The 23,608-nt window shown below is 33.9% G+C and overlaps 1 protein-coding gene across 1 annotated transcript; it reads left to right on the top strand.

Moving 5' to 3' along the window:
• Nucleotides 1-350: 350 nt before the first annotated feature.
• Nucleotides 351-20,576, top strand: LOC150099568 (cytochrome P450 4V2-like). Its single transcript, XM_090404414.1, has 11 exons — nucleotides 351-790; nucleotides 4,225-4,337; nucleotides 7,170-7,255; nucleotides 9,178-9,368; nucleotides 11,932-12,001; nucleotides 12,176-12,302; nucleotides 15,675-15,866; nucleotides 16,116-16,289; nucleotides 17,508-17,574; nucleotides 18,074-18,253; nucleotides 20,227-20,576. The coding sequence occupies exons 1-11, from the start codon at nucleotides 553-555 to the stop codon at nucleotides 20,391-20,393; spliced, it is 1,605 nt and encodes a 534-aa protein (XP_090260540.1). The 5' UTR covers nucleotides 351-552; the 3' UTR covers nucleotides 20,394-20,576.
• Nucleotides 20,577-23,608: the final 3,032 nt, after the last annotated feature.

Raw genomic sequence — 23,608 nt, 5'->3', positions numbered from 1 at the left:
CCTTTGCCTCTGTTTCCACCTCTCATGATGGAAATGTACGCGACCAGTTGCGGTATTGTCAAGGTGTAGCAGTCCAAGGTCTTATGAAGTGTAACAAAATACAATAGATAAAAGATAAATAAAATGGATAGATAAAAAACTCTTACCGATTATTTTTTATCTCTCCTTTGATGTTGTGCTGGAGGCTAATTTTTTCATTCTGAAATGCATCATTTAGTTCGTTAAAATCTATAAAACGAGATTAATCTAATATGCAGGACTATTTATCTGTAATAAATTACTCGTATTAATTGAAGTTTTCGTTGTGCATTATATTTTCTTTAGAACAAATAATGCATGATGCAATTTTTGTATATATTAACAACATCATGTTCCGCTGTTTAGGTATTTAAAAAAAATCGAACTTTCGCAATCTTCCTCACACCGCTGATAACATCACCATCCAGGCAAGCAATCATTATTACAACGTCAACAGTCACGCGTGGCTGCGCCGTTAGAAGAGCAGTGCGTGTGTTTCCAGTAACTTTGCTTTGTGTGATTTTACAAGTAGCAATGAAGGAGACCGTTTATGAATTAGTGAATAAACTCTCTGAGTTACCTCTCGGCTATGTTGTGTATTCTTTGCTCGCAGTACTAAGTGTAGCATTCGTTTTGCGGGAATACTTTAACATCCGACATGTCACCAAGCAGTTATCAAAAATACCAGGACCTGTTCCAAACTTCTTTCTCGGAAATTTAGGGAGAATGCTAAGAATCTACTTTTCGAAACAGCACTTAAATCCTCATGTGTGTAAGTTTATTTTATTCTTATATAAATAAAGAATATCGATAATCCTAAATATGCTTTTCCGTAATTTTGCTGATAAACTTACATAAACGGTTTTCTAAAGTTTATGCTCGCTTCTTCCATTAATAATTTGAGAAAGTGTACTAAAAAATTAAACATCTAAATATGTACAGAGTTCATCTGGTTTTATCTGGCTGACGGATGAAACCGAATTCCGATGATCAAGGCCAACAAAATATAAATCTTTATTAAAGTAATAAAAAAACTGTTAACATGTCATCTTAATATAAAATAATGAATAGAAATGAAACAGCTGAAATACAGACAGCAATCACCGTAAAAAATGAACATTTTTGTGGAGAAAAAGTGATTTTATTTAGTGTCTTCTTTCAATAGGTCTTACTAGTTACTGCGCATGACATACTTCATCGACAGCAGAATACGAACGTGACCTTTCACCATGTTGGGGTTCCTATGCGGACGCACATCGACAAGTTTGGTAGGGATAATTAGAAAAAAACGAAGCAATGCGCCAGTCTGTCCAAGCATTCAATCATTGTGTTATACGGGAGAAGAATAGGACTATTTCTGTTAGTAGAAAGATTTTAAATTAAAATTAAAGTTTAAATGTAAGATCTTTCTAATTAAATTAAATTAAATTATATTCTAATTTAAAAAGAATTCGTGTCATTGAACTGTCTCGTGTCAACAATGGAAAGAGCTTAAACTTAAAATGAGAATGTCTACATGTGCCCAAAGAGCCTTTGTAGCTGATTCGGTTTTGATGAAGCTATGACATAATGAACATTTTTTGTTAGGTCTTGTCAATAAAATTGTAAGGTATTTGATCTCATAGGGGGGGTTGGGGAGTGGAAGGTCTTCTCCCCTCAAAACAGATAGATCGGTCCCCTGAATACACAAATCTGCAGGAGTGGCTTGTTGGCTGCATCACGTCATCGTGAACCCGATCACGGGACGCTATCCTTCCTACGTAATGAATTGGTTGAAGAGTCAGAGAAGATTAGAGAAGCATAGACTTAAATTTTCATTTACTTCTGTTAAATAAAATGCTTTTAAGCATTTTCTGTGGTGGCAAATGACCATCACAGGACTATAGGAACGGCCACTGTGGAACTGAATGTTCAAGAAATCGGATTTCTCTGTTCTTTTGCCCACGTCAATAATAAAGCACTCGTGTAAAGTGTGCAACTGTACAGCGCTTTGCGGTACTCCCAGGATATCGGAGGACTGCAACTGGTTTTTAATGGAGCAGTTAAAAAATACTGATTTTGTGTGTGTTTATAAAGAGTATAAAAGTATTTAAAGTAATACAACTTCCTGCATTCTGAATAGAAGGTCAGAGCATAGTGATAACAATATTCTGATGTTGGTGAGGCTATTCATATGGATACACACACACACACACACACACACGCATACACACACACACATTCGCGCGCGCAGACACACTTCTTGTTTTCCTCTAACCAGCAAAAGCTAAATATCTACCAACCTGGCGTGACGACGAAAGGTAGACTCTCATTGTTTTCCCAGCCGCGAAGGGTCCATGTGGAAGGGAGTTTAAAACATTCTGAAAAGTTGCATAAGAAGTTGGCACCAGAGGAAAGACAAAATCGCCAGAGTTCTTGGTGATGGAAATAGGGATGATATGTCGGGAAAAACGTAAGCCCGAAGAGAGCAAACGTCGAAGCTGACCATAATTCTAATGAAGATGAGAGAAAGCTTTCTGTCTAGAATTTAAAATAGGATAGTTCTTACGTAAAAGCGATAGTGTCTGTAATGCATGAGAGAGAGAGAGAGATTTTGATAAATGCATGGTTAGGTTTGTTCGTAATCGAATTTGCAGGTTCATGTTGGTGTTGTAAGATAATTTGTCCGTAACAGAATCTTAAGCGACTCTTCTTTGTTGTTGAAGAGAGGACAGGAGTCGTTAAATTTTAGAATGCTAAATTAAGTTTAAAATGTAAATGTGAAAACCGCTTAGCTGCTAAAAAAAGAAATAAATTCACTGAGATAAATACAATGTTCTGCTTGGCCATTAACCGATTAAACATCCTTCTTAGTCTGAATCTGTCAGAGAAGCACGGAGATCAGTGGAAAGTCAACTTGCATAACAAAACCCAAACTCAACATTAACCAACCTTAACATATTCAGGAAGACCAACAACTTATGGAGAAATAACAAAAAAGAAAAGTAAAACTGCACAAATAATTAGTTTCACCCGCTTGACAGCTGTTTGGAACTAGGTGGTTCTCTTCAGAGATCAGGCAAAAACCTTAAAAAAGCAAAAACTCTCATTCAGTACTAAAGAAATAAAATGTCAGAGAAATGTATTTTTCGTAAGTGAACTCTCGGTCAGTGGGTAAACGTCATTACTAAAAATCTATACGGCTTTATTTTGTCAATGAGACTTAAGACCGTTTGGGCAGGGGCCGTGTTCTTTTACGAAGTGCGAATTAAGGCAACTCGAATACCGAGGATTGTATTTTCGTAAGCTCTCAGGTGAAATTTACAAAACTTTCATAGTTTCTACAAACACTCGGCTTTGAAATAACGTTGGGGTTTTAATATCCTCTTTTCCTATGTAATCTTGTTTATTTCCTCCTACACACCGTGCCAAAGAGAGTCTTGTTGTGAAATGTCATTCTGTAAATCATCTCTGTTTCTAACAAATTGGCAAAAACACTTAAAAAATACGTTTTGTACCTTATTGACCCTCTTAAGAAAGCTTCGAGCAGCAAAACCTAAATATAACAAATATAAATAACCCAACCATCGCACAACCCTGGAAGTATCCAGGTGTGTAGGTTGTTGGTGTGGCTGCAATTCCCTACGGAGAAAGAGAAAAATCAATCGAGCTTTTGTATCGCTGAACATCTCAGAGATATCACCTTTTGGTAGAACCAGTTGCACGACCTTATCCAGTGATGTTTTTTAATTCTTTTTATTGCAATGACCATCAATGCACCTCTGATTGTTATTCCTCTGCTGTTCAGCTACGGCAGTAGCGAGACAACTTCCTCGTGCAAGACAATCCGCGAATTTCTTCTAATGTGAGCAATCCGCTAATCATTCACAACTTTGTTATGTACTCAAGTGATATTTCTTATGTAACTAACTTTTTTCTTTTATGTATTTTGCACCGATGGAGTCTTCTAGAAAAAAAAAACGAGTAGTGCTTTGAAAATCAATATATTTGGAAATCGATAGGTTGAAAACTCATGAGCTATGAGTTTTTAACATTTTATTGGTGACACAGATATGAAAACCCTTTATTTTATTCTACGGACTTTATTTGATGTTCTAATTAATTTATTGCACCCTTTCCTAAAATTATTATTTTTATTTATTTTGTTGTTTTGTTGTTCAGCAGGGCATTTTTTCCAGATAAAATGTTACCTTAATTATTTTACAGATATATTTGAGGCAGAGCAAGGAGAAACTATCTTGCGTTCACACCTAAAGTTATATAAAATTTGGTTGTCCTGGAGACCAGTTGCGATAATTTACAAGCCTGAGACTGCGGAGGTAAGAATAGAATATTTACATATAAGAAAAGAATTGTTTTTATCATTTGAATTTATTGGCAATAAGTCGACTGGTGTTTAGACGCAGCTGGTTGACGTGATGTTATTTTAAATAAAAATAAATGAAGATACAGTAGACCTTAGTGGGTGATAAATGTTATAAACAGACTAATTATGAAATAATTCGCAACCTCACTTTAAAGGCTAAATATAAAACTTTTTTCAAGCTGAATCGTGTCTTCAGTAAGAAAGACGGAACTCATAACAGGGAGAGAATTTTCTTCACTCTGCGAAAGACCTCGAAACGAGCATTCACACACATCCATATCCATAGATGGATCAGATCTTATAATCTGTTGGCTGCCGAGATAAACGCTAACTGGGTCCGATCAACAATATCAACCACTGGTATTGTTGCTGTTACTGCAGTTTTAGTATTGGTCCAACATCAAAGAAAACTTTGTTTCAACAGTTAAAAGAATAATATCAGTCAAATAGCTGCATATAACTGCTTAATTATTCGTTTACATGAAAAGTGCATTTTTTATTGGGATTTCACATTTCTTTGATGAAATAGGTATAAGAGTAGGGTGTAAAAATAATCATAATTAAAATTCTGAATATTTTTACGTATTGTTTATGTTTATTACTTTTGTTTTCATAACACGCATGTCGGCACTTGCGATGTGCCCGTTATGAAAATTGTTTTGTTAAAAGTGATATGTGAAGAAGTCAAAAAAATTGATGCATTTACTAGATTTGATATTTGGATTACTTACAGGAAATTTTATTGTAGTTTAAAAAGATTAAGTTTTGTGTTTTTATGAAAACATTCTCTTATCGCTAACGGAGACGAAGTGTCAGCCATTATACAGTACTTAGTTTCTCGCTTGCCACGGAGTGCGCATGCTCGCTGAGAACTTTGATGAGTGATTGACAGCTGATAAGAAAGCGTTCGGTATCTGAGTAACGGCTGTAAACAAGATAGCGTTCGGAAGGAATTTAGAACACAGGCCGGCAGATATTTAGGTTCGGAGGAACTTAAGTTTTTTATGTGACAGTCGGAGGAAAATTAATAGTATATTCCGAAAAAGGAATCGTGGAACTATTAAGTTTTAATGTGGAATTAGTATATGGATAAATAAAAGAGAAATATTGCTATAGGCGTTTTAAAGGGAATATTGGAAGAAATGCTAATTGAAAGATTTATAGTAGGTTCCGAAAAGGGAAATCGTAGAACTGTAAAATTTCTTTAAAGTGGAAGAGACTGTCAATAAGCATAAGTGGTTGCTATTTACGTTCTAAAGGAATGTTCGTGGAAACGCTAATTAGGAAGTTTCGTTTGTATTAAGGACGCCGGATCTGACTATTATTTCTACTGAAGAAAAGAGACAGAATTAAGTCAGGAAGATTTTTATGTGTGCTGAGTGATGAAAAGGATCCTATGTAAATGAAGATTGGAGTCATCTTCAGAAAAGGGCCTTGACAGAGAGAGAAACTGGCTATGAACATTTTGTGATTGTGCAAGCAAAGTGTTTAGTCTAGTCTTAAGTGTAAGTTTATTTTTAAAGGCCTTGGATCCAATTAATTTTTGAAGTTATGTAGTATTGTTTGAAGTGTATATATATTGTTTTTGTTTTATTAAATGTGTTTATTTTGTATTTTGGTCTTGAGTCAGTGATTTATTTGGATTCGGAAAGAGAGTTAAGGTCATTCCACCAATTGGAGTGAACCCTTGTGCATATAATAATATATAGCTACACTCGAATAAAAAGAAAATAATTGTTAGAAAAAGAGATTGATTAAAAATCTCCTCAATAAATATAAATATATAAATATAAATATAATTTCACATTTCTTAGATGAAATAGGTATAAGAGTAGAGGAATAACTGGTCGACATCGAGTGAACGTTGGAGTCGGAGAAATTTTTTTCTTTCCGGTGCCTCCTTGACAACTTCCTCTATTTTCTTCCGATTGTCATAGAAATTGTCATAGAAATTCGACGACCATCTCAAAGAAAGTAATATTATATACGTCACATAACTAGATCGAAATCAGTTGAACTAAGAAATCTGCAGATAATACGGAGAAATTTTGCATCCATCACGACCATATCCCTCTTCTTGTGTGGATCTTTAATCAATATAGTTGTGAGATAATGTCGCATATTAGGTCAAAATGCATTAAACAGTGAGTGAATCTCTTTAAGCTGTACAAAGAGGAAGACACACAGAAGATAAATGCTATTTTAAATGATTTTTTGTCTTCTTCTTCTTCTTATTATTATTATTATTATATCTCTTCCAAATGCTCTGTTATTAATCAGAAAATTCAATGCTTCCAAGATGCTCATTAATTCGGTCACAAACCAGGCAAATCGATAAGAGAAGCCGCTCATTTAATTAACTGACAGAGTCTTATCTCTTAATCAACTCTCCTTTATATCCCGTTCCTTGAATAACTCGTCGTTATGTTAAAACTTCCACACTGGCTGATAAGAATTTATTAACATTTTGAATGTGGAAATGGCGACAAAAGTTGTTGTGTTAACTTAATTCTGATTTGTTTGGTATATTTTTGTACGAAAATTTGAAAAAAGCATTCGAAGGGTTGAAAAAAGTAGTAACGTAAATCTGGATGAATTTCTTCAAAAATGTGTCCATTATCTTAAATATATTTTGGCTTATCAAAGACCTGAGGCCCTATGCTCCCAAAAGGTGAGTCAAAACATTATTTCAATTGTTAATTATATATTTTAAAATGGCTACTTTTAGACATCAGTGACCATAAAGGAAAGACTAATTATTTTTGTGAAACGTTTATAATTTCAGGAAATACTTAGCAGTAGCACAGAACTCGAAAAGTCTGATGATTATAATATGATGCACAACTGGTTGGGTACTGGACTCCTCACAAGGTAATTTTCACTTTAAGTGACTTCGCAAAGGAAACTTTGTAAACATTCAGGACACTCGTACTTTTAGGTGTGGTAAGCGTTTCAGTATTCATTTTTATACGTTTTACTTATTTTAGGTTTATTACAATCCGGAAAAGCCCTCTCTAGAAGCCAAATATGCAATTCTTTCAAGCCATTTCAGACCTCCAGAAGCAGTGTGGTTAACATAAACAACACAGTGAAACTCATCTCCCACCAAACATCCGTAAACATGGCAGCATTCAAACAAGCTGCTTAATGTTTGTATTGAGGATGCACGACCACTCGACAACATATTATTTTATTAATGATATTTCGATTAACTGCTTTCATTGTTGTAGATTTTTTCTCTCATACAAAATAATTTTTCCCAATTAACACATGATATCCTTTAGATTTATTGATATAATTTCGGCAAGTTCTTAACAAAACAACGTCTCCTATATGGGTATATCTACATTAGTATTAGTTATTTGCATTTTCGGACACTTATTCAAATATACTTATTCTTATATCTAAATTAAGGGGATATTAAATCCCACATTGTTTTAAAACCGAATAAGAAACTCAAAGATTGAAATCAGAGAGTTCCATGCCGAATATAGTAAATTATAAAAATATCGACGATTACTAGCGTGAGCTAATGCAAATAATTCTAGTACGTAGTACAATTATGACGCCTCAAAAAAAAAAGGCTGAAACCGGTCTGGGTAGTGACCACCCACCATAATGTAATAACAGCATACATTTCCTAGGAAATGTGTTTTACATTATGGAAAATACCAAGAATAGCGATCAGAACTTTATCACCTTTGCTGCGAGTTACCCGAGTTTGTACTACGTACTAGGACTACTTGCATTAGCTCACGCTAGTAGTCGCCGATACTTTTATAGTTTACTATATTCGGCATGAAACTCTTTGATTCCGATCTTTGAGTTTCTTATTCGGTTTTAAAACAATGTGGGATTTAATATCCCCTTAATTTAAATAATGTTTATATCGCCGAAATGAAGCCTGTTGGCTCTTCATATTTTAGTAACTTATCCTTATACAGTATTTATACTTATATTAAATGAATATTTATTGTTTCACTACTGTTTATTCCAAAAAATCACAGCAATTATGACCATCCAGGAAGGAAACTGATGCATGTTTTATTTTTATCTTAACTGGAAGGTAATGAGGAAATGGGAAGTGTACTTACGAAAGAACAGACAAAAATGTAGAAGAAGAGAGAATGTGAAGTTTTTCTGTTTCCATCTAGTGGCTGTCTGATTGACTTTGTGATGTTCATAATGAATAAAATATGATATACGGCTTCACAATTTTAACAAAGTACATTTTTATTATTTTATAAAAACGATTGATTTCACGTAATGTACCAGTAATCATATTCTAAAATCTGTGCCTCTTTAACTAAGCAACATAATATAAAATAATCAACCAAATAGTAAAAATGGATGTTTGTGCTTATTTATAAGTGGAATATGTATATCATAGCCGGTGTGAAACCACAGAACCGCTTATGTAAAGGCTTGAAAATGTTCTACATTTTCTACAGCAGGGATTCCGGGTTATATAAAAATTAATTTAAAAAAATACATCAAAGTAATGAACAGAAATAAAAATAAAATCTGTACTTCACTTAAAAAAGTGAAATGTTAAGTATTCTCTGCCTAATAATTTACCATTAGATATTCAAGATAGTCTCTTAATTTCAACGAGCTTTGTGTGTATGTGTGTGTGTGTGAGAGAGAGAGAGAGAGAGAGATTCCTTATTTTATAAACTCCATAAAATATATTTAGCTTATGTTTTTGGATACTGAAGAATATGCAATAATTTTTCTTTTCTTTTATATTAAAATCTCTTGTTTATAACGACCTTCTTTTATTTCTACGACAGTTCAGGAGAAAAATGGAGAAAAAGAAGAAAGATGCTCACTCCAACATTTCACTTTAGTATTCTTCAAGATTTTCTACCGATTATGAACGATCAGTCTTTCGTTATGGCAAAAAAGCTAGAAGAGGCTTCTAATAAAGAGTGGGTGGACATCGTGAAATATTCGAGTTTATGCACTCTAGATATTATATGCGGTAAGTTTATGCACTCTAGATATTATATGCGGTAAGTTCAGCACATTTGAATATTTTATTTTAAAAAAAATTAATTCTGCTCCCTTAACTTTACTGAAAAGAGTTTCGAAATGTACGATGTACACATGAACATTTTGTGTTGCAATAATAGGATTATAAAAGAATTTGTTTATTAAGGCGCATTTCTAGATTACATTATATCTGGACATTGAAAACTTTTGAGATTAGTAGAAAATACATTTCCTTCTTTTTCCTGGACTATATTAACCACTCAGATGTGCAAAACGGGTTTTTGCTTGTCATGGAAACTTAAGCCACAGTCTGTTTCAAACCAGATAGATTAGTTCACTATCAAAAAGAAAATATTTGAGTCTATCCAGAGATAAATATGTTGTTATTTTTGGTTATTAGCACATTATTTATTATGAACAAAATAAGCTACACGATGCTCTGAGGTCTGCTGCAATTTGTATAGCGAACTGCCAATTTAAAGGTTGCCCTGTTAAAGGTCCTCATTTTCTCCCCGAAAAAGAACGTGAACATCGAAACATTCGCTACTGAAATCAACCCCAACGTAATCAACGTCTGTACAATTCAAGGCAGATACCATCAACGTAACAATTATCAATTAAAATAAGTGAAACTTGGAGAAAACTTAGAGAAATAGAAGTCAACAATGTTGATATTACCGAAAGAAAAAAGTCAAAAAAAGGAATGCTTAATAAATAACAAGACATTACATTCATGCAGCCAGAATCAAGAAAACGAAGTAGAATAGTATTAATGCTGAATACAAAGATCATCATCTTTTATGCCAGGCAATATCAAGCAGAGTAATGTGGACAAACATCGAAATCGGGAATTGTAAAATGGGACATTTGTGCCTCTGTTTAACGTTTGATCTGTATATTTGGTTTATCTATCTATTATGCTAAAAAAAGAATTGGAGTGATTTTTCGAGTAATAAGAAATGATTATCAGACATATAGGAAATTTTACGATTATCAGCTTGTAAAATTTGCAGAAAACAGCAAAGCCAATAATAAGGATAAGTACCTGCTGGATTTCTGTTCAGGACACGGATTTGTTATTACTAACACCACGTTTCAACATAAAGATGTGCAGAAATTCACAAACAGATGCAAGACATTAGAAAAGTCACATTCACTATATTATAATTAGTAGCGATTAGTTTGTTCTGGACTCAATAGTATATAAAGATTTAAAATAAAAATTTACCATTTAATGTTGAGTAGGAAAGAATTCAATATTATGTTGAAAAGTGTACAAGAAGTTCTAAACAATCAAAGTTGATCAGCATTTTGGGTCTGACTCTAAAGAAAAGTTGGCCTGATTCAGCCAGACAGTTCCGTCAGTTTGTCTGCAATGATTGAGCATTTACTGCCTCTATAAACGTTCTGATTCCATTCAATGGTTCCTAAAGAGTAAATCAGCATGCGCTCTGACAGAATACAGAGAAATTCGAAAGAAAGCAATGCAAAGTGAAAAGTATCTAAACAAATGTCTTAGGAAAGCTATAAAAATAATATAGAAAATAAATATCAGGAAGGTAACAAAATTTTCCGGAGACTATCAAAGAGGTGAGAAATGGAAGAGACATTATTGTAAAAGAAATCAGAGATAATAAAAGAGTAAATATCGTATTATGATAATATGCAGTATTATAAAAACTTAAAGATATTCTATGTGTCTTGAGTAATTCGTTTCAAAGATTAATGAATCGAGACATGATAGAAATGTAGCATGAAAATTCAAGAGAAATACATTTCGAAGTACGTATCAACTCTATAAATAGAAAAAATGCCACCAGAAAACTGAAATGTGGAAATGCAGCTTGAGTAGATATTACCGTTTTCTGCACTGGCTGTATTGCATAATCAGAAGGTAAAGGTAGAAGATCGAATGGCATAACTCTACAGAATAGGCTGCAGTACTTATTCTATGAAAAAATAAATAAAAGCGAATGTAAATCATGGAGCCTTTTAGAACTGAAAGAGTTACCAGAAATTAGTTCGATGTAAACAGTGTAAGTCAAGGGTGAAGAAATCTGTTTCCAATCGTAATCACATATATAAATAATTTTGTAGCAAAATGACATTAAAGCTGCAATCAAAATTGAAAAATCTTAATCTACCGTCCTTTACATTATGCAAATGATGTAATCTTCAGTAAAGTCAATAAATATACGCAGATTTCCTTCACTAAATTGAATAAAACAAATTTGGTAAGAACATTTGCAATAAAAAGGTAGACTTATGAAGGTACCGATCTGGATTTTGATGATGATGATGATGATGATCGATTTTACATTTTTTAAAACAGAAAAAATACAGTATACATCTACCTTTCCATTTTCATGAAGAAAATCATATAAAAAGCGTGTACACGAAAATATGAAAAAAAAATTATGCATACAAATATTAAATTGAAACATATTTTTATTGATTCTGAATTCTTATTGGTTAATCATTCCGTTTAGCTTATCTGATAAGCGGCTTGCTGCTTTATTTAAAATGTTTAATCTACATTGCTGTTATTCTAGAATCCGCAATGGGAGTTCACATTGGCGCTCAGAACAACATCACATCTGAATACGTCACAGCTGTCAATGAGTACGTACTTCAATACTTGACTTTGTTTCATGAATTTAACAACTGTATTCCTTATTAATATGTAAAAGACGGACTGCGTATCATACGTTCAATAATTAAAAAACAATTCATAAAGTTTCGTTTAGATTTTAAATGTGTTAATAGTTTTTAAATATGTTTATGCAATCTTTGAAGGGCTGGTCAAGACATCTTATACCGGTCTATCCGACCATGGATTTGGATCGACTGGATTTATGCCTTAACTCCACGTGGAAGGAGATATAAGAAGCAGCTGGAAGTTTTGCACAGTTTTACAAGAAAGGTAAGCTGATGTAGGTTAATATAGCTGAGGTCCAAGCTGAGATCCTAATTTATTTCACACTCTTTCCTTTTTTTCTTTCTTTTTTTTTAAAAAAAAAAAGAAGATTTTTGTAAACTCTAAAGATGAATCGCAGGAGTAATACAGAAATCAATTGTATAGATTCAGGTGTATAGTAATACACCTGAATGCGAGCTTTCAGGTGTTGTCTCTTTTCAAAACTATTTATTCCTACAGGCAAGTTCACTGAGATATTTATCAAAACTGTTCAATCGGTGTTACTTTTAACCCACCTGCGTGCCTTTAATTTCTGTTTAAGAAAATGAAGAATTTTAAAAAATATAGTACGCCATCTTGTGGATGTCTGTGGGTTAAACAATCGAGAAAACTTCTCTTTTAAAGTGGTAATGTTAACTCTTTTTCACACCACATGAACTCTCCTCTTGGTTGAGAATTTTGCCCATCTCTAGGCTTTCATGCCACAGTGGGTTACGAATCAACAACCTGTGAACTGCCGGTCATGGACCCTATCCTGGTGACCAACAACATAGCACACAGGATATATATCCAGTTTTATTTCAAGTTACCGCTAAAGGATTTCGATCTGCTCTCGTAAGAGAATAAAATGCATTACGATGTGTTCTTACATTACACAAAATTCTTGCATCCCCACACAACATATTACAATTATTATTACGTGACACCCCCAGGGAGTCCAAAGACTCATCGAGGGAGGGCACTTACTCCACAACTCTCCGTCTCCACCACTCCACCAGCCGCAACTACCTTCATCATCTACACCAACGCCATCTTCCGGCGACCACCACCACTAGTATTTTCACAAAGAAACATCCATGCCGATTGCCGGATTCGAACCCGCATCCTTTTGGCTAGAGAGCGGTACGCAAACCACTCGGCCAACCCAGGTTGGCTACTGTTCAGAAGTTTGCACAGTTCAATTTAATTCCTTCTCAAAACAGCTGTAATTTATTTTAAAAGAATTTTGAATGCATAAATCGCCGAGACCTTTACAACGTATAAACCTGTTTTTCTAATTTCTGAATAAACTCACCTCATGAAGCTTACTCGTAACACTTACCAAGCGAATTGAAGGATGCCGCGCTTGGATTGTCTCTTTTACAATATATAGGAAAGTAAAAAAGAGAACTTACTGTGATTGGGCTATCGAAAAATAAGAGTTATTTGGAATGCGGTGTTATTTTTTTATCTTAAAAAAATCATAATGATAATGATGATGATATATGAGCAGTCGGGTGACTGCTGTTTCAATTATTTCTTATCAAGAATTCCTGTTTAACACACACACACACACACACGCATAGATTAATATTATTTTCTTATAGTTACTTAGGAAAGATGAATTTATTCTTTCTTAAAAAAATCTCATATGTAAAAGATTAAGTCAAGTATCCAAAAGCAGAACATTTTATTCACGTCATGAAAATTTAACGACAAAATATAAATTAAAGACATTCAATTAAATGGCAATTTCTTTATCCACATTTCATGGTAAAATTCCTATCATACATATTACTTTATAGAGCATATATTCATCATGTGGAATAAACACCGACTTGCATCCCCACACAACATATTTCGTTTTGACTAATTTTTTCACAACAGATGGTCCAATCGAAACCAAATCTGACACATTTCATTAGCGATACTAGCAAAATATTCATTAAATTCTATCCAGCTCGAGCGGTATTATTAATATCACTTCGAAATTATTTCGCTAATTTTTAACCCAAGAAATCAATTCTCTGTTACCAAAATTTATCCACGTGAAAAACTTATTATCGTTTCAAAATTCCGAAGATTATCAAATTTCTTTCAGGTAGGTAGGGGTATTGTAACACATCAGTGAGTTACAAGATTACGAATCCCCCCGTCCCCATCAAGTAGCGTATTGAGACCTTTGATAGAAATAAATGTTCCTATCTTTCCACTGACTCCATTACACCAAAAAAAGTATTCCTGAGGTATTCTGGATCAACTAGAGAGAATAACATCCTGGTAGTCAGCGATCAAACTATGAAGTGGTGGGGACCTGTGGATCACACAAAGGTTCGATGGAATTCAAATAATAACGATTACGTGGTACATGAATATATACTCATTGAACATGAGAATTAGGGACAATCTCTAGAGGAGTGGGTTAAAATTAGATTATCCCAACCACTTTCCGGTCACCCGTGCTGTGCCATGTTGACCCGAAATAGGCTTAATGACTATAATATTTGGCTCACGTGTCTATGCATTTTGGGCATATTTTCCTGGTGCATCTCTGAAAATATCTCGAGTGAAATCGAAACTGCTCTCCACATTTTTATATGAATTTCCAATAGCAGATCTGGGTAAAATCCACTGTCTAATAACTTGCAGATGGCCTAACAGTCCAAATAAATCTTAATGATGATTACGCATTTTGAGAAATATGCCTAATGAATTATTAGACACATTAGGTTGACAGTGCACCATTTGGATGAATTGATATGAATGCATTTGTCGAAATGCGAAGTGCTAATATTCTGATGTGAAATGGAAAAACATATAATGATCATAATAAACCGTAAACGTAATAAACACGATTTTTCCAGACTTTACAAAATGAAAAATGTGCTTTCTTTTTCGGAAGAAACTCTTGTCGAATAACCCTATTTCTAAATTTACAATAATCACAATTCAGTTTTATTATAGAAAAATAAGAAATAACAATTCTTGTTTATTAAACTTATTCACTAAACAATTAACAACACATTTCACTTTAGAGACACGTACCTAGGTATTTTAAAGTAAAATAAGAGAGTACTTTCTCTTTCATTAGACAATGATCTTTTCAGAACCAAATTTTATACACGATGTTCTTTCATTCGTTTGCAAAATAAACTACGCGTGATTTTCACACTAGTGTTGCCAACTGACATCGAAAACAATCCTAAGAATGGTAGTATTAGTATTTATGTTTGTTTACTTGCATGTTACACAGAACAGATCGCGTAATTTAAATCGACTAATTATTTATTGTTTACTTCTCAAATTTTTCGTCGGATTGTTCACTCAATATTTGTAATTTCCAGTAACCAACTGTTTCTTTCCATGAGTTACTATGCGATATGTCAAAACAGATGCATAGCCTCCTCACTATATCAGAACAGATACATTGCTTTTGCAGTCTATCAGACCTTGAACCATTAATAATTATCGTAATTATGTCTACAGGAAATGATCCAAATACAACGTGGAAACGTTCGTTCATGTTCTGCTATTTTGAAGGCTAATTCTGTTGGCACGATGCCAACGTCATTCAATATTCAGCTGTTATAATGATCTCTTATTACTGTTTACTTTCAGGTCATTAAAGAAAAAATGGAATTATATAAGAAACGAACACGTACAGAAAAAGACACTCCATCCTCCGAGGAAAACGGAATATTTAAAAAGAAACGGAAGGCTTTTTTGGACCTTCTGATTGAGCTTTTCTTCGAGCAGAATGCTTTGACCGAAGACGAAATTCGAGAGGAAGTAGATACGTTCATGTTTGAGGTACAAATCCTTCGATATTTCTTTATTATGAGATTATGATCAAATAAGACTAGATGACATAGTTTAACCGTAATTGAGATGAATGTGTTCTTCTTATCCTATGAAGTTTCATGATGGTTAAGAAGAATTAAAAAATCATGTTGTAAATATATTATTCAGCCATAGATTAATAATATATTTCATATTAATATATATATTAATAATATATTAATAATATAAAAAATAATATTTCAGTGTGTTGTTTATTAGGGACACGACACAACTGCAGTAGGGATCATCTGGGCTCTTTACTGTATCGGCTTATATCCAGATATTCAGGAAAAAGTGGTTGACGAAATTCAAAGCATATTTGGAGATGACGTGGATCGGCCAGTGACATCAGAAGACTTACGTGAACTGAAGTATTTGGAATGTGTAATAAAGGTAAATAATGTGGAATTTATATTGTTTTGTAATCCGTAGTGTATACTAGATATTGTATCCGACTTATTCTTACTCTGAAATTTAATTCTTACTCTATTTTTGCTTTTGAGATTTAATACCATAATTCGAGTTGCGTAAGTGAGGAGATATTAATCGGAGACATGCTCTCTATGTGCAAAACTAGGCATTGTTAAGTGGACATGCCATACCGACACTTCTTTGTCGATAAGTTTGCTACCAATACACTGAATCCATTCACACGGTCACTGTTATTTAAATTTAGTTTACCGTGGAAACATACAAGCCGACCCCTTCATGCAGCTGCGCCTATAAATGGCAATTTTTTCAGCTCCACGTAAACATTTATGGAAGCTCCGAGACTTCTCTCTAAATGGGGGAAACATCCTTAAAATGGCGAAGGATTCTTGTCTTAAACATGTTACTTCGCAATTTTTTTGAGTTGTGAACCGAATATATTAATTCGTGTGAAAAGGTGACACTTAACATTTGTAATGAGTTTTAAAACCGGTTTCATTAATTACTGCCTCGCCTTGACATTTGAGTAGGCAGGTTAATTTGCAGGTCTATTCTGCAGTTTACACGAATATAACTGATTTTACTGTGAAATATACCACATATAAACATCTAACATCTATGGAATAATAAAATGAATTATAAACTAGAAATTCCTAATCTCAAAACGCGTGGATTTAAAAAACTCTACGGATTGCTTATTGAGTGAATAACAATTCACTTTCATCCAAAAATTTTAACCATAGATCACATAAATACAATTTACAATTTGTAAGTGATATCCACCGCATATTATTATACGGTAGTCACAACAGTAAACAAATCCCCGAGGACATCACATATGGATTTTTATCTGTTTTCAAATATTTGCCGAAATTCTTTCGGCGAAAGATTTCAAATTATTCCATGTTTTTGGTAGTCCAGGTCATGTCTATGACATTGTGTAAAATGGAAATTTCCATAAATTAGATAAATTCACGCAGCAGCTTTATTTTTGATTTAATCGATCTACCTAATGTTTTATTTTTTTCAATGATTACTGCTCATAATATTTATTAGTACATCTTAAGTTGATATTAACACAACCCTGATAATTTCACTTAAAATATATGCAGTATTCAATTAAAAATCTAACAGCTAAATACTAATCCTCATTCATCAAATTTGTGGTATTGATTTTCGCAGGAAGCTCAGAGAATTTATCCTTCGGTGCCAAACGTTGGTAGAAAGATTTTACACGATATGAATTTCTGTAAGTAATTTCATTGCCATTTGTAAATAATAATAATAATAATAATAATAATAATAAATGAATAGTTTTAAATTATTAAAATAATTTGTTGGGGATCCATTGTAAACAGAATTTTAAACCCACCTCCTCTCTCTCTGACCATTGAAGTTATATTAAAGTTAATCAAAATTCTTTGTTCTTGTTTGAGGTCGCACGTGCTTGTGTTTCCTCAAAATGATGCGTTGTAAGTGGATCAGCTGAAACCTGTGGCGAGAAATTTAACAAAACCATTGTTATTGGTTTCTTTGTTTTTATAGCATTTTTCGTTCAATTTATGACAAGTTTATTTAGACTAGAATATTTACATTAATTTAAAACTAATTATTTAAAATTATTAATAATCCAGTAAAATATTGATTGTATTCTGAAATGCATGTTTTCTCTCTTTCTCATTTATCTTCCTTCTTTAAAATATTTTCTGATAAATTAAAGAAATACTTTTATCTATATCTTTGTGCAGGTGGATACACTTTACCTAAAGGCAGCGAATGTTCTGTGAACATTTACGCTCTCCATAGGAACGCTGACGTATTTCCAAATCCCGAGATTTTTGATCCTAGTCGATTCTTTCCCGAAAATAGTGCAGGACGTCACCCGTACGCCTATGTGCCGTTCTCTGCTGGTCCCAGAAACTGCATAGGTAGGTTTCAGTATTGATGTGCTAAATCCACTGAAAAAAAAATAAATATAAACTGTTGAAGAAGGGTTAAACTGTTCCTCTAACATATTAAGTGAATAGAATTAATCCTACTCTGTCTGTCCACCGTGTGTACATTTTATCCGAATATTAATCATGCATTTTAGACATGCTGCTTTTAATGACATCGTGACAGAGGTGATTACTGCGCATGACTCAATTAGTCTTCAAGCTTTACCAGTAACTAAAGCGAATAATAAAGCTGAACATTAAGGCCTGAAATGAACTTCTTAATCAAAACCTTCTGTAACCTTACCTATTCTTTAATATATTTCAACAAACGTGAGTGCTCGCCTGATATAAATAAATAAATAAATATAAATCCGACCAAAGTTTTTTATTCCCTGTAGAGAGTAGGCGTGGTAGTTTAAAACCTATCAAACTTCTGGAAATAGAAGGGGCAGATCTCCAGATATTCAATTAGAACTACATGGTCAAAGACTATTTTTACATCACGACCAGTGAAGAGAGTTGGCTGACAAGCGCCTCCATCTCGTGGTCCGTAATCCTAACACTATGATTACTGTCTGAAATAGTGTGGCTCCTACGGTCAATTTTCTTTAGTTTACAAGACGAAAAACTCTAACTTCCGGGAGATAAAACCAAATGCCAGTGACCGAGATCCTCTCACTCAAGAACTGGTCAAAGAACTGCATACAAAACGTTTCTCTAATCGACGACTAAAGGAACATTTTCGAGATCTTTCTTTGGCAGGTTCCCGAGTTACTTGATCTCTGACATGGAGAAGAAGAATTTTTCCCCATAAATCGACCATCTCACATTGTTACAGAAGGTGTTGGGGTCAAGGACCATGAATTCGTGGAAGAAAGCCTTAATTCATTGGTGGAGTGAGTTCACTAACAGTGGAGATCTAATGGATGGTGACTTAACTACTTCTCTTCAAAATGTTAGCGAGGATGAAACAGCCATGTCTGCTCTCTTTTGGTAAAAGCGTTACACGATTTACTTTTAAAGCATGTGTTAACCAAAATCAAGAGCCCAGTTGTGTTGCACAACATATATGTATATACATGCATTTAATCACAGTGCACGGTTAACTGGAAACTTGACCAGAAATACAATGCTTCGTGTCACAAGGCTGGCATTGTACAATCACAGTTCCAAGAACCCATCCTAGCATTCCTGGGCGCCCAATTCTCTTTAGTTATCGAACATTTGTGGGATCATGAAAACATCATCTACCGTAACCTAGTGGAGTCAAAATCTATCTATATTGGTGAAGCAGTTATTTGATCAAGGAGGCCCAATTAGCTAATAGGCAGGTGTCGTACTGTTTTGGCTGAGTGTATTTATTATCCTACTATTAATATCAGCTTTCTAATAAATCTATGGTAAATATGCGCTCAATTAAAGATAGTATATTTAATAATCTATAATACTACTTCTGAGATTAATGTTTTCATATCTATTAACAATTGGAATGCGTATTTAATTTATGCATTTCAATTTGAGCATATAACTGTTATGCTCAAAATATTAAACAAAATATTATACAAGTAAAATATATTTTTTTAACGTTGTTATATTTAGTGATTTTTTTAAAACAATATTCTAAATAACGAATATCGCGCTAATCCATTCTTAGCATATATTTACCATGCCATTCCATAGATGCCAAATACTACTTACTTGGCGATTTATTTAAGACAGCTATGAAGGACAACGGTCCATGGATGGCAACTCCCTGGAGTTGCCTAAAGGTGATATTTCCACTATAATTACCATAGTCCGGTTTGGACGGGAAGCACCCTTGTTATCTTAGAATACTGCGACGCAGCATCTTAAGCGTGTGTTGTAAACATCCTTTAACTTTATGGGATAATTGAAAGTCAGAAATTGTTATGGTGATATGAAGTGCATAAATATCCTAAAATGTAAACTTTCTTTCTTAACAGGCCAAAGATTCGCAATGATGGAAGAAAAAACGGTTATCACCAATATTCTAAGACGTTTAGAAGTACATTCTCTGGATCCCCGAGATAATGTGCAAGTTGTTGCAGAACTCGTCCTTCGTCCAGCCGGAGAAGTACGTTTGAAATTTAAGCGAAGGAATGCAAACTGAATCTACTGTACATGACGTAAGAAAAAGTGTTCATTCAGGGAAACGTTTATCAACACAAACTGAACCTTATTAGTAATCTACACAAAGTGGTTGTAGCTACCTCTGAGAATTGTTTAGTGTATATATATATATATATATATATATATTCATTTATTTCTTTAATAAAGAAAATAAACTACGCCTACAGAATGGCAGTTTAAGTTTCAAAATCTAGTTGTCCATATTTCTGTCATGGAGGTGGATAAATTAGTTCCAAATAAAATATAGAAACTATATAACACATACGTAAATAGCCTAAAACAGCGAAAGAACCAAAACCAATTTTCAAATGTTACACTTTTTTATCAAACGTTTTAATATTGTCTATTTTCATGTTTCTGGAAATTAGAACTTTCAGTAGTATAAGAAATTTCGGTATCGAATGTCTGAAATACACTTTACTTAAAATTTCACCTTCTAACAATATCATTCTCGAGTAAAGTAATAAATTGGTCTACTGGGTGCCCTAGCGTATGCGATTATTTTATTTATTTTTTAACCCTTGAGTCATATTTTTCTCATGAAGTGTGTCGCCAAACAGGTGTCACATGTCAACCATGTGAAGCAACTTCCTTAATGAGCTCAGCTGAATCATTCCACCAAACATATATATACTCTGTTACACTTAAGTAGAAGCGCATCATTCGGGAGTATGCTGGTACTGATACAACATCCATTGAGTGAACGAAATAAATCTACTTAAAATTCATGATCCGAAACAGAGTGTAGCAGTTCAACTTCAGAAGTTTAAAGCCCACATTTCACAATATAACAATCCAGTCAAGAGTAGTTATCGAGTATATGCCATTCTGTGTTCTGTGTCTCTGGAAATGGTATAGTTCAAACAAAAATCGCATTGCTTAACGATTTTTTGTAATAATTCTGTTTATGACAGCTAATTTGTAATACATTGTTACTAGAGTACCGAATAACCTCATCTTTCTATTTTCTTATGAATATTGGTAAGCATCGTTAAAAATGGTTTCTAAGGGTAGCTCGTCCGCAGAATGTGTGAATTGTAATTCAAAGTAAGACACAATAAATGTCATCAGCCCATATGTCTACTTGAATTCCTGACCTCTCATTCTCTTCATGCATCCATTTATTCTCTTGATTACGCTACTCAATTCTGCAATCACAAATTCTCCGACCTTATTTTCTGCTCCTCCATAACCCTTGAGATCTTCTATTCACTGTAGTCATTCTCTTTCAGCAAACTCCTCTCCAACTGACTCGCTCCAAAAACATTAAAAAATACAGTGCGTTTCTCTTATGCAGTTCCATCCATCCATAAAATGCATTCCGCGCAGCTCTGTTGTTAGCAACCATTCATTATCTTTCCGCTGTCTCAAACTTTGACTGTCATACTTTGGTGACACTCTGACCCTTCATACCACTCTGTTATCTTTTACTAGCCTTAGCAACGTCTGATTATCCGACTTCCTCCTTGTTCCGAAACAAATCATTCGTTTTTAAGACCTCTTTTTCTCGCTTACCCTGGGGATCCAGTGCTTCACGCGCTCTGCTGATTCTAACTGCAGGAAAACAAACTTTGTGCATCTTATCATTCATCACATCACTAATAATTGAATCGCATAAGAGTTACTCTCAAATCATTCGATACCTCTTTCACGTGGTTATTTTTTTCGTTCTATTCTTCCTCGCTCTTTCATGCAAATCTATAATTCTCCTCATTTTACTCCTTATACGATTCATCTTTTGACTCATCTTCAACAACTCTGCTTTCTTTTCAATCATTTTCTCACTGCCGTTCACGCCCTCTGATTTACCACACACTACGGCAGTGTGTTTTTATTGCTACTGCATCGCAGTCGCATTCTCTTTTTCGCCACCAGTACCGCACTCTCTTACTATTATCTCCAGACGCATAGAACGTCTCGCACGCTACTTTACCATCAACCTCAAATGCCTCTGTAGCTATATTCATGATATCCCGCTCTGCTTTTTTCCATCTACTGCTCACATTCAAAGATACCTCATAATCCGTAATCATGTTAGTCATCTTACATACACTTTCTCATCTCTTCTATGAGTGCTCTATACATAAATATCCTCAACATCTTCACATACACGAATATTGCATTCACGGTATATTACCATTTTCGAAACACCAAGCACCACCTCGTACATAAGTAACTTTCCTCTTTCGCAACAGTCGACGTCTTATGTCTATTTTGTTAACTCTGGCAAACCGCACGCAAAAAAACCACGGAGAAATTTAATTGCATCTCAATCACATCTATTACACAAAACATTTAGTTGAAAAACAAAACATAAATTTTAATAATGTTCATTAAATTAATCCACTGATACTAATACATACTATAGATGAATAAATTGCTTCCTTCGACACAACATGTTTTGATGAAGACATTAGTGTGGAGCACCGATGTAACTAATCTCTTAAAACATTATTTCACAATTTTAAAATCACTGCCAGTTTTCAAGGTCATCATGCCACCCAAACGATTTACAATAGTGAGAGATACAAGAGTAGTTTAAGAACCATTTATATTGAATAACATTTCTTAGTCTTTTGAAACAAAATCACGTTGCTTATGTGAAAGTGATCTACATAACTTTCATTGTCATTGACATTGTCCTACTTTACATTTCAGAACTTCATTCTAGATCCTGTGACGAATTGGATATCCAATTCTTCACGCGATCTAGAATGAAGTCGTGGAATGTAGAGCAGGACAATGGCATTACTCTTTCTTCCAATTCTCAACTCAGATGTGATAGAAATTTCCCTTCGAGAAACTAGGGTTTTTCCAGCAGTCTGAAGCAGATGAAGCAGTTAAGTCTGTGATGCTAGTCCATTATATAGTTAATTATATATATAATATTTCAATTTTTTATAAATTCTACTCATTCATGCATATGAGATGAGATTTATTGAACAGTAAATGAAGATGTGAAATTTTTACACTTTTTTCCTAGTAGCAGTAGAGGGCAGCACTGCATCTCCTTAACTAGCATTGTTATTGTGCAGAATTCACGAGAGCTATCAAAAGAGAACACGAGACAATAATAACATTCTTATTTTTACAAATAAATATTTTTATAATTGAAAATTATTATATTCACTTTACAAAAATAATACTAAAATTATTAATACATTTCAAACTGAACGTAGAACTGGGTGAATCAGT

This window comes from Typopeltis vanoorti, chromosome 14 (genome assembly GCF_054136105.1).
Source record: "Typopeltis vanoorti isolate ZY-2024b chromosome 14, IOZ_Tvanoo_1.0, whole genome shotgun sequence".
In the NCBI taxonomy this organism is placed as follows: Eukaryota; Metazoa; Arthropoda; class Arachnida; order Uropygi; family Thelyphonidae; genus Typopeltis; species Typopeltis vanoorti.
This window is presented reverse-complemented; position numbering and strand designations above follow the sequence as displayed.

Coding starts and splice junctions, on each gene's coding strand:
- LOC150099568 (XM_090404414.1), top strand. CDS start 553: ATGAAGGAGACCGTTTATGAATTAGTGAATAAACTCTCTGAGTTACCT. Junction 12,303..15,674: donor TGCACAGTTTTACAAGAAAG/GTAAGCTGATGT, acceptor GTTTACTTTCAG/GTCATTAAAGAAAAAATGGA. Junction 18,254..20,226: donor TGGTCCCAGAAACTGCATAG/GTAGGTTTCAGT, acceptor CTTTCTTAACAG/GCCAAAGATTCGCAATGATG.